At 44.0% G+C, this 13,231-nt stretch overlaps 1 protein-coding gene across 2 annotated transcripts in view; it reads right to left on the bottom strand.

The window, feature by feature from the left end:
• Nucleotides 1–279: 279 nt before the first annotated feature.
• bmal1a (basic helix-loop-helix ARNT like 1a) overlaps nucleotides 280–13,231 on the bottom strand; it is a 100,541-nt gene continuing 87,589 nt past the window's right edge. For both annotated transcript variants that reach the window (XM_084334402.1, XM_084334403.1), the window contains 7 exons: nucleotides 10,281–10,387; nucleotides 9,056–9,206; nucleotides 6,390–6,469; nucleotides 6,131–6,239; nucleotides 5,320–5,413; nucleotides 4,382–4,475; nucleotides 280–3,018 (listed from right to left, as the gene is read on the bottom strand). In XM_084334402.1, the coding sequence (XP_084190528.1) occupies nucleotides 2,861–3,018; nucleotides 4,382–4,475; nucleotides 5,320–5,413; nucleotides 6,131–6,239; nucleotides 6,390–6,469; nucleotides 9,056–9,206; nucleotides 10,281–10,387 (793 nt within the window). In that variant the 3' untranslated portion in view covers nucleotides 280–2,860. The remainder of the gene's footprint in view (nucleotides 3,019–4,381; nucleotides 4,476–5,319; nucleotides 5,414–6,130; nucleotides 6,240–6,389; nucleotides 6,470–9,055; nucleotides 9,207–10,280; nucleotides 10,388–13,231) is intronic.

Genomic DNA, 13,231 nt, shown 5'->3' with positions numbered 1-13,231 from the left:
ACCCTGTGTTCTCATGGGAACTCTTGGGACCCTGTGTTCTCATGGGAACTCTTGGGACCCTGTGTTCTCATGGGAACTCTTGGACCCTGTGTTCTCATGGGAACTCTTGGGACCCTGTGTTCTCATGGGAACTCCAGACCCTGTGTTTTCATGGGAACTCTTGGACCCTGTGTTCTCATGGGAACTCTTGGGACCCTGTGTTCTCATGGGAACTCTGGACCCTGTGTTCTCATGGGAACTCTTGGACCCTGTGTTCTCATGGGAACTCTTGGACCCTGTGTTCTCATGGGAACTCTTGGGACCCTGTGTTCTCATGGGAACACTTGGACCCTGTGTTCTCATGGGAACTCTGGACCCTGTGTTCTCATGGGAACTCTTGGACCCTGTGTTCCCATGGGAGGCAATTTGAGCAACTAGATCAGACCTAAACCCATCGCAAATTCAGGATCTTCCAGCTGATTATTGTTGCGTTGATTCCATGACTCCAAAATTGGTCAGTCCGCTTCTATACACGTCATCCCCACTCCCCTCTAGATCACATGTAGCCCTCTCACCTTAAAAAGGTAATTTCCATTGGTGGTTAAAATGTCATATACACAGTACATGATGGGCAATCTGAGCCAGTGATTAAAATAGTTTGGACATTGCAGTTTTCTATCAATGGCTCTGGGTTCAACAAGAACTAGAATCAACTTAAAAGCTCTTAAGTGTTCTGTAATGGGTAAGTTATTATTATTGTTATTTCGTCTTTTTAATCCTGGCCTAGCAAAGCGAAGGAGTATCCATTACAGTCTAAAGGCTCCCTGGGCAGCTGACTGAATCCAAGCCCAAGACATAATATTGGAACTCTAGCACGTCTGTTCTATCTAGCCTTATTTCAGGTCTCAGAAGCAGTGCAACACATCTAGCTCAGGGTCTGCAGACACTAAGTGCTGATCTGGGATACAATTTCATTTTTTAATTAAGTAAGATTGATCATGAGTGATACAAGATTAGTGCCATTACTACTTGGTGAAGCTCTAGGCTGGATTAACACAGGCACAGAGGATTTCATTCTTAACTCTTGAGGCACAGATCTGAATTTCTTGAGGCAGTCTTAACAGGAACCTCAGATAGCAGGTAGATCTGTGCCACAAAAGGGGAAAAAATAAATATATAAAATAAAAAGTTAAATGTGTGTCCAGAAACGTTCCAGACAGTTGTGCACAGGTCTGAGCCGTGGTGTGAAGGAGGAGTCTTCTGTTAGCAGGTACTGGAAGCTGCTTGGGAGCCTCTTCACCACCAGAGGAAGAGGGGCCTGTGAACAGCATCAACTACACCACTGGGTATGAGGCTTTGCTGGAAGGGCAGGCCTGGGCAATACGAGGTGCTTGATGTATCATATCTTACAAGTGACATGTTCCGCTTTGAGGCTGAGGGTTTGGAAAATCCAAGTACGTTGTACAATGTGAAAGCATTTTGAATGTAGTTCAGTCCCGGGTCTGTGGGTGGGGGGTTATAGTTTCGGCGCTACTAGGTCCAAACACCTTCATGTCCTTGGCCTTGATCAAGAGAGCATGGGATCCGTTGTGGATTGATTGACAAAGTTTCCCGTGGTCAGCACCGCAAATGAACAATGAGGCGTGTGGACCCCCAGCAGAGAGTTCTGAACACAACCAGAGGCCCAGACGAAACCACCTGCACTTTAAGCTGCCAGTTCCACCTGCTAAGGGTGACCCGATCTTCTGATCATTTGCGTCCTGAAAGCTGCTCTGGGATCAGTGTTCAAGCTGACATTTACCCCTCTTCCCGGAAAGCACCACCATAAAGGATTTACAAGATTTCATCAAATCAAGCCAGAGAACTTAGAACGCAGTGTGAAATCCCTCCTATGAGCCACAATAAATGTTTTAAACGGTGGATATGGCAGTTTAATGTGCTTACAAAATATTACGTCTTTCATCTATCCATGTTGCCAACATCAGTCTGTGACTATAAGTGAGCGCTCTACTGTTCCTTTGTATTTTGAGAACTACAGTACTTGTGAGTTCTTTGAATCAAGAAGTCAATCTTTCATCCAATACATCCTGTAAAAGGGAATGGACTACCTAAGGCATGACCTTCTCGTGTGCTTCCCTCAGGAGACCAGCCGGACAACACAGGAGCTGCAGCAATGTTCATGTAAAACAGTCTTCGCCTCAGCTCTGACGAGATACATATATCAGGTCCCAGGTCTCACCACGACGACGGCAAGTCGGCAAAGTCAACTGGGTCCCCCACGAAATCAACATAGCCACCATGCCATGTTGTTGGAGTGTCCAGGAAACAGAAGCTTCAAGGTGTCTGTTGAGTCAGTTGAGCCAGTCTGTGCGTGTGTGTGTGTGTGTGTGTGTGTGTGTGTGTGTGTGTGTGTGTGTGTGTGTGTGTGTGCGCGCGCGTGTGTGTCTGGGGGGGGGCAGAGCCGCTGATAGACAGTTTGGTCACTGAAGTTTTCAGTGGCGGCCATGTTGGTTCCAAAATCTTCCTCCGTGGGAATCGCTAAGTAACTTGTTATTCTACGTCGGCCGGGTGACAGAATACTGGGCCTAACCATGGTTATGTTATGGAGGTACCGTTAAGATATTTGCAGCCAATGCTTCTTCGTCCCAGAGAGGCAGCGATCTGGCCAAACTCTTCCCTTCAGAGGCTGGATTCACCCAGGGACAGAAAAGCGTGTTTTTAACCCAACAGGTAGGTCACCAGATCTCATCTTCCCATTGCAGACTGAGCATGGGGATAAAACATGCAATCTAGATGGTTAAAAACTGATTTTATGCTCCTGTATAAATGCAGCCAACGGCTCTGTGGAAACCCAAGAGGGAGATCCTTCTGTAGTTGTCCTTCACAAGGGCCAAGGCAGGTCGCTGAAGTCAACGGGTCCCCCCAGGCCCGCGTCAGCCTCCAGCAGGGACATGATGACAGCCATGGCCGCCTCGTCATTACTGGGGCTGCTGGAGCCAGCCTCATCCATGATGTCTATACTCAGGTGAGAGTTGTCACCTGGACAAGAGATAAGTTAGTCATTTACACATATACACTTAAATCCTTCATTTATTCAATAAAATCCATATTTGAATCCTATGTATTGAGTCAGATGAAGCATTTAGTGTGTGTGTGTGTGTGTCTTTCTCCCATGTGGAGAGGGATGGTTGGGAGTCCCCAATGTCAAGTGGACCTACATAGTCACAAGACTAGCCCACCTGCTCTACATGCTTAATAATGATGATGTCACCGTCAGAAAAATGGCCAGGGCCTCTCTCCTGCTGGATCTACGCAGAAGGAAGATCCCCCTGGCCAGCGCAGACCAGAATAACTTCCTCGGCTTCAGGAGGAAAGACTCTGGGAAACTGGACTCTCAGGCTTCGTGGTCTGGTCTGACTGGCCAGATCTCAATGACCTCTGCAACCAGACTGGAGTTCAGCTGAAATGGACAAGACTCAACACACAGACTGAAGTCCCTGTCTCTGATTAACTTATCACAGACCCTGCAAGGAGGGTTCTGCTTAGCATGAAGCAGTCTGAGATCAGGCAGCACTGGTGTGGACTCAGATTACAGGGAAAGCTAGCCTGTTTAGAGTTAGCTGACTATTCAGTCTCACACTCAGTGTTTAAGAACGCCGCTGTTGGTGAGGATGTTTTGAAATTTACCATCAAAGCAAGACTGCAGGTATTACCTACTAAGTACAAGCTGTCCACCTGGTAGCCTCACATTCACAGTCCATTCTGTTTAAACCATCAGGATTCACAACAACACCTAGAATCCATTGCACACATAACAAATGGATGTAATGCATACAAACACCTGTACATAGCTCGTCATGACCATATTGTGGACATTGTGTCTGATGCGGTACAAAACCTCTTACCATCTAGTGCAGCAATGTACAAGCATACTAGAGTGCTACCAGAATGGTTTGGTTTTACCAATGATGTCTTTGCTAACATCCCAAATACACCTGATGTTGTTTTTGTTGACACCAGCCACAAGGAGGTGCTAATCTTAGAAGTAGGCTGTGCCTTTGACCTGTACATGGACCAGGCTTTCCAGGACAAGTATATAAAATACCAACCATTGCTCGATGTAATAACCAGCCTTGGGTACAAGTGTAGATATAGTATACTTATATTCGGAAGTCTTGGCCATGTATATAAATGCACCATGAGCAGTCTGAGAATTGCTTGAAATCTCAAAGAGAAAAGCCAAACAAATTGCCAAATATTGCTGTCTCAGCTATAGAGAAGGAGGTGCTATGTGTACCCTTAAGTGTTCAGTGCTGCTTGGCCCAGATATATTTGATTCCCCGTTTAAGTAATATAATTTGTGGAACCAAATAAAGTATTCAAATGTGTGTGTTATACTCACTCATAATAGACTGGTTGGAGTAGGGGTATCCTATGGAGTCAGGTCCAGGGATGATACCAGCTGTCGGTAGCTCAGGTGTCCCTCCGTTCTGGATCTAGACACACATCAGTTTCCAGTTTTATCTTTCCATGAGAAACGCGAGTAGATCCGTACCAAAAAGGAATAATCTGTGTCATACCACTAGTAACTTGCGGGTATTGTGAGAGAAATTGTGTTGTCACTGTGTGCATGGCATTTAATAGATAGATAGTACAGCCTCTTAAATCAGAAATCGTCTTTCTCTTAAGAGAAGATTGCCAATGAATAAAACATTTATAAAAATAGTCGAGTCAGGATCTTGAAAGGGGAGGCACAAAGCTAGGGTCATTCCACCTTCACTGCATTTACATTTATCTGCATGCCAAAAGTCTTTCACTTCTTTGTATGCACATAAAAAAGGTCTTCTCTGTGTACTATCATGGGTAAACAAACATGTTAATTGAAACAAAGGCATTTATGATGTTAACTCATTCTGCGCCATCGCTTAACTCATTGGACGCCACCGCTTAAGTGCGCCAGAGGGCGGTAGAGCGCCACCGCTTTAATCAATGGGAGGAGTGGGAGATTTGCGAGTGCTTAAAATATATCTTAAATTATGGCTATGGGTCTAATACACTCGTCGATTATTGCTTGCAGTCAACATGTACAAAACGTATTGTTTTTTTCATCTGTACATTTCCGTTTTTTTACCGCTTTGAATACGAGTATAGTTATGGTGATTTCTAGTAATTCCAGAGAAAGACGCGATAATAGCCCTTTAGTGGAATACACAACACGTTGTCATTTTCCGGCTGATTATCGAATCTTCCTGAAATCAACGCTAGATCATCATTATTGTCCTTCATCGTGCACGCATGCAATGTTGTTTAGACCGGCGCGCCGGTGTGTGTGTGTGTTACCTTCTTGCCCCCTGGGGAGCAGGTGTCTCGGGGAGGGGTGCTAGTGATGTTCAGTGGGCTGGACCCGCAGCTAGAGGGAGATGAGCCTCGGATCCTGAAAGGAACAAGGACACATGGTGTCATAGACACCAAGCATTGCAGGCTTTAGGTGTGGTACTTAAAAAATGTAAGTAAAACATTTGCTGTACGTGGATTTTTGTTTGTTAAAATAAGTGATTAAGTGTTAAGATAATAGCTCTACATTCCAACAGCCACCACTGATATAGAGTGTTTGTCAGTAACATGGGTCTCCCAGTCCCTCCGCTCTGCAGTAAACAGAAAATAAATGTTCCGTTATCCCTTCCCACTTTATCCAATCAGGAGAGAGAACTCTACACTGCAGAAATGATAATAAATAAGAACTAGTTTTAAGCAAACATGTGCTTGAAACAAGTCGCATAATCTGCCAGTGCAGTAAGCAAACCTGTCTTTGCAAGATTTCTTGAAATAAGTAAAAATAACTAGGGTTCTCTCTCCTGATTGGATGCAGTGGGAATGTATTTCCTGTTTACCGCAGAGCGGAGGGACTGGGAGACCCCTGTTACATGAACTTGTAAGTCGCTTTGGATGTTACCGACCAAACACTATATCAGTGATGGCTGTCGGAATGTAGCGCTATTTAACACTTATTTTAACAAAGAAAACACCACTTGCATCACCTTTAATGTGACCGGCTGATTCTTCCATGCAGTGGGAGTGAGTGGAGAAGCCCACGTTCCATTGCACTTTACATACGTTACATATTATGGCAAAGATGGGTTCTGCTCCCTACCTCTGGATCTCCATCACCTCCTCTGCTATCATGCGTCCAATCTTGCCGGCTCCCGCCCTCGTGCCGCCGGGGATGCCAGGCACCGTCTGAAGCGCCCGCCTTCCGCCCCCTACCGACCAATCAACACGCAGACGACATAGATATCTCTCAGGTTAGGACAAACGGAGACAAACTGCCTGGGAAACTATTTTCCTATTCAACCAAAGAAATGATAATAATAAAAAGGTGGAGGGCTGGGATGTATTTGATGGGGTTTTACCTTCTGAATTAAGAGCGCTGTCCATGCTTTGAGGCGAGGCGGCTGACTGGGGGTATTCTGAACCTTCCATCATAGGACACCTGCAGACACGACCAGACACATGACATCATATTAGGCGACATTTCTGTGGGAGACTAGGGGTGGGACAAAAAGTTGATACTGTGATACAGTATATTGTCATACTTCCTCTTGCGACACTTGGTGCCAGTGTATCGATATACATTTATTTTATTTTTATTTTTTTGAATGATGTGAACAGACTGAAAACGTTGTCTTATTAGATAAAGCAGGTGATGTATATATATATATTATTATTGCAGATGGTAACAAAGATTTCTGTTGGGGACATAATTACTAGTTAATAATCAATATCAAGTTCCAACCCAGTTAATAATCAAGTTGTAGTCAGTGTGTATTAAAGAGCCACTATGCAATTTGTTGTACATTGTTTCATGTACAATTGTCCAGTTTGTGATGCACACTAAATAATCTGATAAGCTTTCATGTGAATTCTGTGAATAAATACACAATTCCTGCTTTTTGCCTTTTTATGGGCATTTCTTCTTCTTCAGTTACAGATAGTGATGTATCATAGATTCCATTTCTTGCAATATATCGATTATCACAGATATTATCGTAATATTATCGCTATCGAGGGCCAAACACAGTATCTTGGGTTACTTGCATCGTCCAGCCCCTACGGGGGACCAACATTTTCCAAACAATAACCACAACAACAACAACAACACCCCCCATCAACTCACTTTAACTCTTTAACTCACTTTAACTCCTTGGCCCTGTGGTAGGCACTGGTAGCACTGCCACGCTTTAAAAGATAGGAGTGAGTCACCTTGTTTGTAGAGCTATAACTATATTCTATATTATAGCTATGGATACAATACTATGGCCCATTTGACATCGAGTCTATCGTTCAATATGTGAAAAAGAAAAAAAGATTCATCCATACATTCCCGTTTTATACCGTGGTGAATATGAGTATGGTTTTAGATTGGTCTGGGGTAATTCCCGAAATGCTGAGCAATAGCCTTATGCGTGTATTACACTAAAACCGTTTCCGTTTCTTGCCTGGACCCGCTATTATTCTCAAATCAAATCTATATCATAGGTATTATGTTTAATCATGAATGCATGAAAGGGGGGGGGGGGGTTATGCTTTGATCGCCACCAATGGCATACGTTGTGGACTAACGTTACACTCACACGGTCGGATCGCATTGAATACATGCTTGGATCAACGCAAGATTGATATCATATAGCCCTTACACCTTGACTAGGATGTACCCCAAAAAGAATATTCCAATTATCTGATCGCCATTCCAAGTATTGATGTCCATCGTGTCGCCAACATAATCCACCACACATCATGCATCGGGAGTATTTGATTCTTCTCAATCCGACCGTTATAAACGCTGAGCTTGAGCAAAAAAATTAAAACGACCCGGACCCATTAGATCGACCCACAGGCCAAGATACAATGTTTCAAAGGGTGCTCGATACCGGCGCCTGAGAGGATCTGGCCGGTACTGCACCCTCAGCGTCGCAGTATGCCTTCTACCGGCAACATGCGGGTCCCTGACATTGAATAGGATATTAAAATCGGAAAAAAGGAAAAACGATCTAATAACGTATATATACGTGGTTGGCGTTCAACGGTTGTTTGCCAAACATGTATATAAACGTGGTTGGCGTCCATTGAGTTAATTGCCAGACCAGAGATATCTCGGGTTTTGGTCGCTTTTTCTTTTATTCGCTATTTTTATTCATTATTCATCCATTGACCTTGGTGTTGCCATAGGAAGGGATTTTGAGATTGCCAAAGTGCAATACCGGCCGCATCCTGCCAGATGGCAGTGTCGCCCACCCTTTGAAACCTAATATCCAACTCTGTGTTACACTCAAATGTCTCCGGGCTCTATATTTAGACGGAGCCAAGTAAGTCGCTTCATCCGAGCACTTTGAAACGCATCTGGCACACTCTATCCATAAGTTGTGCCAAATTATGTCCGGGACCAGATGGACACCAATACTGGAAATCGCGATCAGACAATTGGAATATTCTTTTTGGAATACCCCTGACCACAGGTAAGGACTATCTGACATCAATTTCAGCTTGATCCAACAATGTTTTCATATCTATCCAGCTGATCAGCTTCTGTAGTGTTCAACACGAATGCCGTTACTGGCCATCAAAGAGTAAAAAAACTACCCCCCCCGCCCCTTTCATGCATTCATGATGAAACATAATACCCATTATATACATTTGATTTGGAAATAGTAGCGTGTCCAGGCAAGAAACGCCAATGCTTATAGTAGAATTCACGTTGCGCCCTATTACTCGCTTCCCAGGAATGATCCCGGATCACTCCAAAATTATACTTATATTCACCACGGGATAACGCGTGAACGTATGCATGAAAAAATTATCTCTTTTTTGCATCTTGGACAGAAGAAAGTCAGTGTCAAATGACCATAGTATTGTCCCCATAGCTATAATATAGATATATAGCTCTACAAACAAAGTGACATACTCCTAACTTTAAAGCGTGGCATAGCTACAACAGGACACAGCTAATCCCTGGCGCTGAATGAGTTAAAAGTGTAACAAGTTTATTCCAGACAGTTTCATTAGGAGGAGAGAGACTCACGAGACGACAGTGTTGGTGGAGACGATGTACTCCACCTCCTTGGTCCAGGGGTTCATGAAGCTGAACCAGCGGCTCCTCAGCGTGATGAAGGAGCCGTCTTTGATCTTGAACTTGTAACAGTTGGTGTTGATCTTCTCCCTCATCTGAAGAACTGGGGGACGGACACACAGACATGTTTCTGTTGCAGTACTTGAGAACGTTGACTTACATTATATCACTGAACCACACACAGAGAATCGTGTGCTCGCCTTATAGACAAATGTAAAAAATTTTGCCTATTATTGAGCCATCCACTTATTGACACCATCTATTTATTTACTCAACTCAAAGCTTATTTATGAAGCACATTTAAAACAACTGCAGTTGACCAAAGTGCTGTACAGGCCAATACAAGGCTAACACAGGCAATGCAATGTGGCACAAATAAATACCATGGTATACAGCACAATACAACAATAGATACATGTTAAAATTGGGTGCCCAGCTCAACCGGAGTTGAAAGCCAGGGAGAGGAAGACTAGCGTCTGAGCAGATCTAATGTGCCAGGGCAGGCTATTCTAGAGCCTAGGGGCAGCCGATCCAAAGGATCGGTCGCCTCTAGTCTTCAGCCTAGTCCTAGAGACAACCAGCAGCAGCTGATTGGCTGATCTCAGTGCCAATTCATAATTTATGAATTAGGATACCATATAAACACATAACATACAGCAGAAATATGCACAGTAGATGCTTAGAGATGATCAGTGAAGAGTAGACAAGATACAAAACCTGTCGTGCTAAAATTAAAATAAGAGTCAAAACAATAACATACCCTTACAAATGTAAAAAAGAAAAACAGCAGTTCAGTCGGTGAGTGTAAATTAGTCTACCACCCACCCACTCACTGCTCTAGAGTACAGCAGTAGGAAGCAGCCATAACTACCTTGTCTGTGGCTCTGCTCTATAGTACAGCAGTAGGAAGCAACCATAACTACCTTGTCTGTGGCTCTGCTCTATAGTACAGCAGTAGGAAGCAGCCATAACTACCTTGTCTGTGGCTCTGCTCTATAGTACAGCAGTAGGAAGCAGCCATAACTACCTTGTCTGTGGCTCTGCTCTATAGTACAGCAGTAGGAAGCAGCCATAACTACCTTGTCTGTGGCTCTGCTATATAGTAGGAAGCAGTCATAACTACCTTTTGTCTGTGGCTCTGCTCTATAGTACAGCAGTAGGAAGCAGTCATAACTACCTTGTCTGTGGCATTCTGCCAGGTGGCCGATATCGTCCTGGTGGAAATACTCGTAGAAGGACGTTCCCAGCAGCTCCTGGGGAAGATAAGCCAGGATGGCTGTGGCTCTAGATAGATAGAGATAGAGATAGAGATAGAGATAGATAGATACAAGTAATGTCAAGTCAAATGCATTTATAAAGCAACCCATGTTGACCAATGTGCTGTTGTAGCAGAGTGGCCTATTGGCACTGCCCCTAATTGCCATATAATAATAATAATAATAATAATAATAATAATAATAATAATAATAATAATAATAATAATAATAATAATAATAATAATAATAATAATAATAATAATAATAATAATAATAATAATAATTAATTTAATTTATATAGCGCTTCTCAATAACCCGAAGTCGCTGACAATAGTCGGGAGCAAAGTAAAAACAAAGAAACAAAAGCAAAGAAACAAAAACAGAGAAACAAAAACAAAAGGAACATGAGACCATGGGGGGAACAGGGAAGACAGCATGATAGCACAAAAAGACTGCAGACAGACATCAATCAGGTTGGAGGGGGGGGGGGGGGTTATGGGTGGGGGGGGTTGAAGGCAAGGGAGAACAGGTGGGTTTTGAGGCGAGCTTTGAAGGTGGAGAGTGTAGGAGAGTCTCTGATGGACTGGGGGAGGGAGTTCCAGAGTCGGGGTGCAGTGCGAGAGAAGGCTCGATCTCCAAAGTTTTTGAGTTTGGATGTCGGGACAGTGAGGGAGGCAGTGGAGGAGGACCGGAGGGAACGGGTGGGGCGGTAGGGAAGAAGGAGATCAGTCAGGTAGGGGGGGGGCCAGGCTGTGGAGGGCTTTGAAGGTGAGGCGTAGTGTTTTGAAGTTTATGCTGTGTTTGATCGGGAGCCAGTGGAGAGAGTGGAGGACAGGAGTGATGTGTTCACGGGACCGGGTGTTGGTGAGGAGGCGGGCGGCTGAGTTTTGGACCATTTGCAGTTTATGGAGGGAGCGGGAGGTGATGCCAGTGAGGAGGGAGTTGCAATAGTTCAGGCGGGAGGAGATGAAGGCGTGAATGAGGGATTCAGCAGCAGGGGGGAGAGGCAGTGACGGATTTTTGCAATGTTGCGGAGGTGAAAGTACGATATTTTTACAGTGGAGCGGACGTGGGGGTCAAATGAGAGGGTGGGGTCAAGGAGGACACCAAGGTTTCGGACTAGGGGGGAGGGGGTGATGGTGGAGTCGTTGATGGTGAGTGTGATGGGTCCGGATCTGGTGAGGGTGGTTTTGGTGCCAATAATGAGAAGTTCCATCTTGTCACTGTTCAATTTGAGGAAGTTGTGAGTCATCCAAGTTTGGAGTTCGGTAATGCAGGATTCGATGTGACTGAGGGGTGGGCTGTGGGGGGATTGTGTACTGATGTAGATTTGGGTGTCATCAGCGTAGCAGTGGAAGTTGAGGTGGTATTTACGGATGATGTGACCAAGGGGGAGAATGTAGCAGATAGGACTCAGCTGAGTTGATTGCAGAGTGTGAAGCAGAACAAGGACGCAGAGCAGGAGAGAGGAGTGAAGTGAGAGCAAGGGAAATACTAAGAAGAAAATGTGAGTTAAGAAGGCAAAGAGCAAGTAGATTTGGAGGAAACGGTGACAGACTCCTCATCAGTATCCTGTGGCCTACAACATGGCCGATCAAAGAGAGTATCACCTGTAAAGAGAGGACACCAGTGCTGGCAAGTTAACCCCTTCCATGAACTGTCTCTTCAAACTCCCAACTATCCCGGACTTGACCACCTTCACTCAAGATCTCCAGTGTCCCTGTTCTCCCAGCTTCCCCCTACCAATCTCCAAGCTGTCCTCAGCCACCACTTCAGCCTACCCGAGCCTGCTACCCCCACACACACACTCACCGAGCACACACACAATCTGGACTGTTTGTTTTATTTTTACTTATTACCATTTTGCACATGTGTTCTATGTATCTGTTTTGCACTTAATTATTTGAATACAGCATATATAATTTCACTAAATACTGTTTGCCTGCCTCTTATTTAAACCTCATCACATGCACATTTTTTGTAATGGAGGTTACCAAGAGCTAACCGGTATCGAAAGTAAGCTTTAATTTTGCTTGTTTAATTTATTGACAGGTTTAGCCTGTCTGGCGCCCAAAGCACCATTATAACATTTATATTTTGATTATATTGGGCTGACCACCGCTACACTGTACAGACCAGGGAAGGTAGTAAAATCACAAGGAAAGACTAGAAACAGAAAGCCTCACATAGACATCAATACACAAAACAGCAGATCATAGGCATTGGTACAAAACACCACACGTGTCTTTATATCTATATCACTGGTCATATTAATACTACAACTCTATACATACATCTGATTAGCACTATTACACAGTAGTACTCATTTATATATGGTATACCCAGTTTAATCACCTGTACATTGTATATTACTATTGCACTTTACTGTTACATTTGTACTCTGGTTGGATGCCAAACTTATTTCCGTTGTACTGTGCTGTATAATGACAATACATTTTAATCTAATCTAATCAGGGAATAAGTGTGTTTTCACCATCAACGCATCACTTTAAAATGGTGATATCAAAGATTGGCTTTGTTTGAGTCCTCAGATTTTTTACTTCACTTAAATGGTTTGCGGGTCTTGTCACGGTGTTGTTAGCTTGTTAAAGATGGCCAATGCAGAGCTTCCGTGACAGGTTTGGATTGAAAAGGATATTTGTGTTTGAGGCAAATGAATAAGGAAAGACAAAGGATACGTTACTAAAGAACTTAAGAGGTTGGTGATGGCATAGGCCGCGGAACCGGTATGGCCAGTAGGGCTGTGGCCATACCTACCTTGGCGTGTAATACTCCTAGGCATATTTAAACTGTAGAATTGTCAAAGAGTAAGTGCTTTTGACCTTTTTCCTTTGTAAGTTCATCCTTCAAT

Source organism: Notolepis coatsorum, assembly GCF_963971535.1.
Source record: "Notolepis coatsorum genome assembly, chromosome: 18".
In the NCBI taxonomy this organism is placed as follows: Eukaryota; Metazoa; Chordata; class Actinopteri; order Aulopiformes; family Paralepididae; genus Notolepis; species Notolepis coatsorum.
Note: the sequence above shows the minus strand (reverse complement) of the source record. Positions and strands in the feature narration are given on the sequence as shown.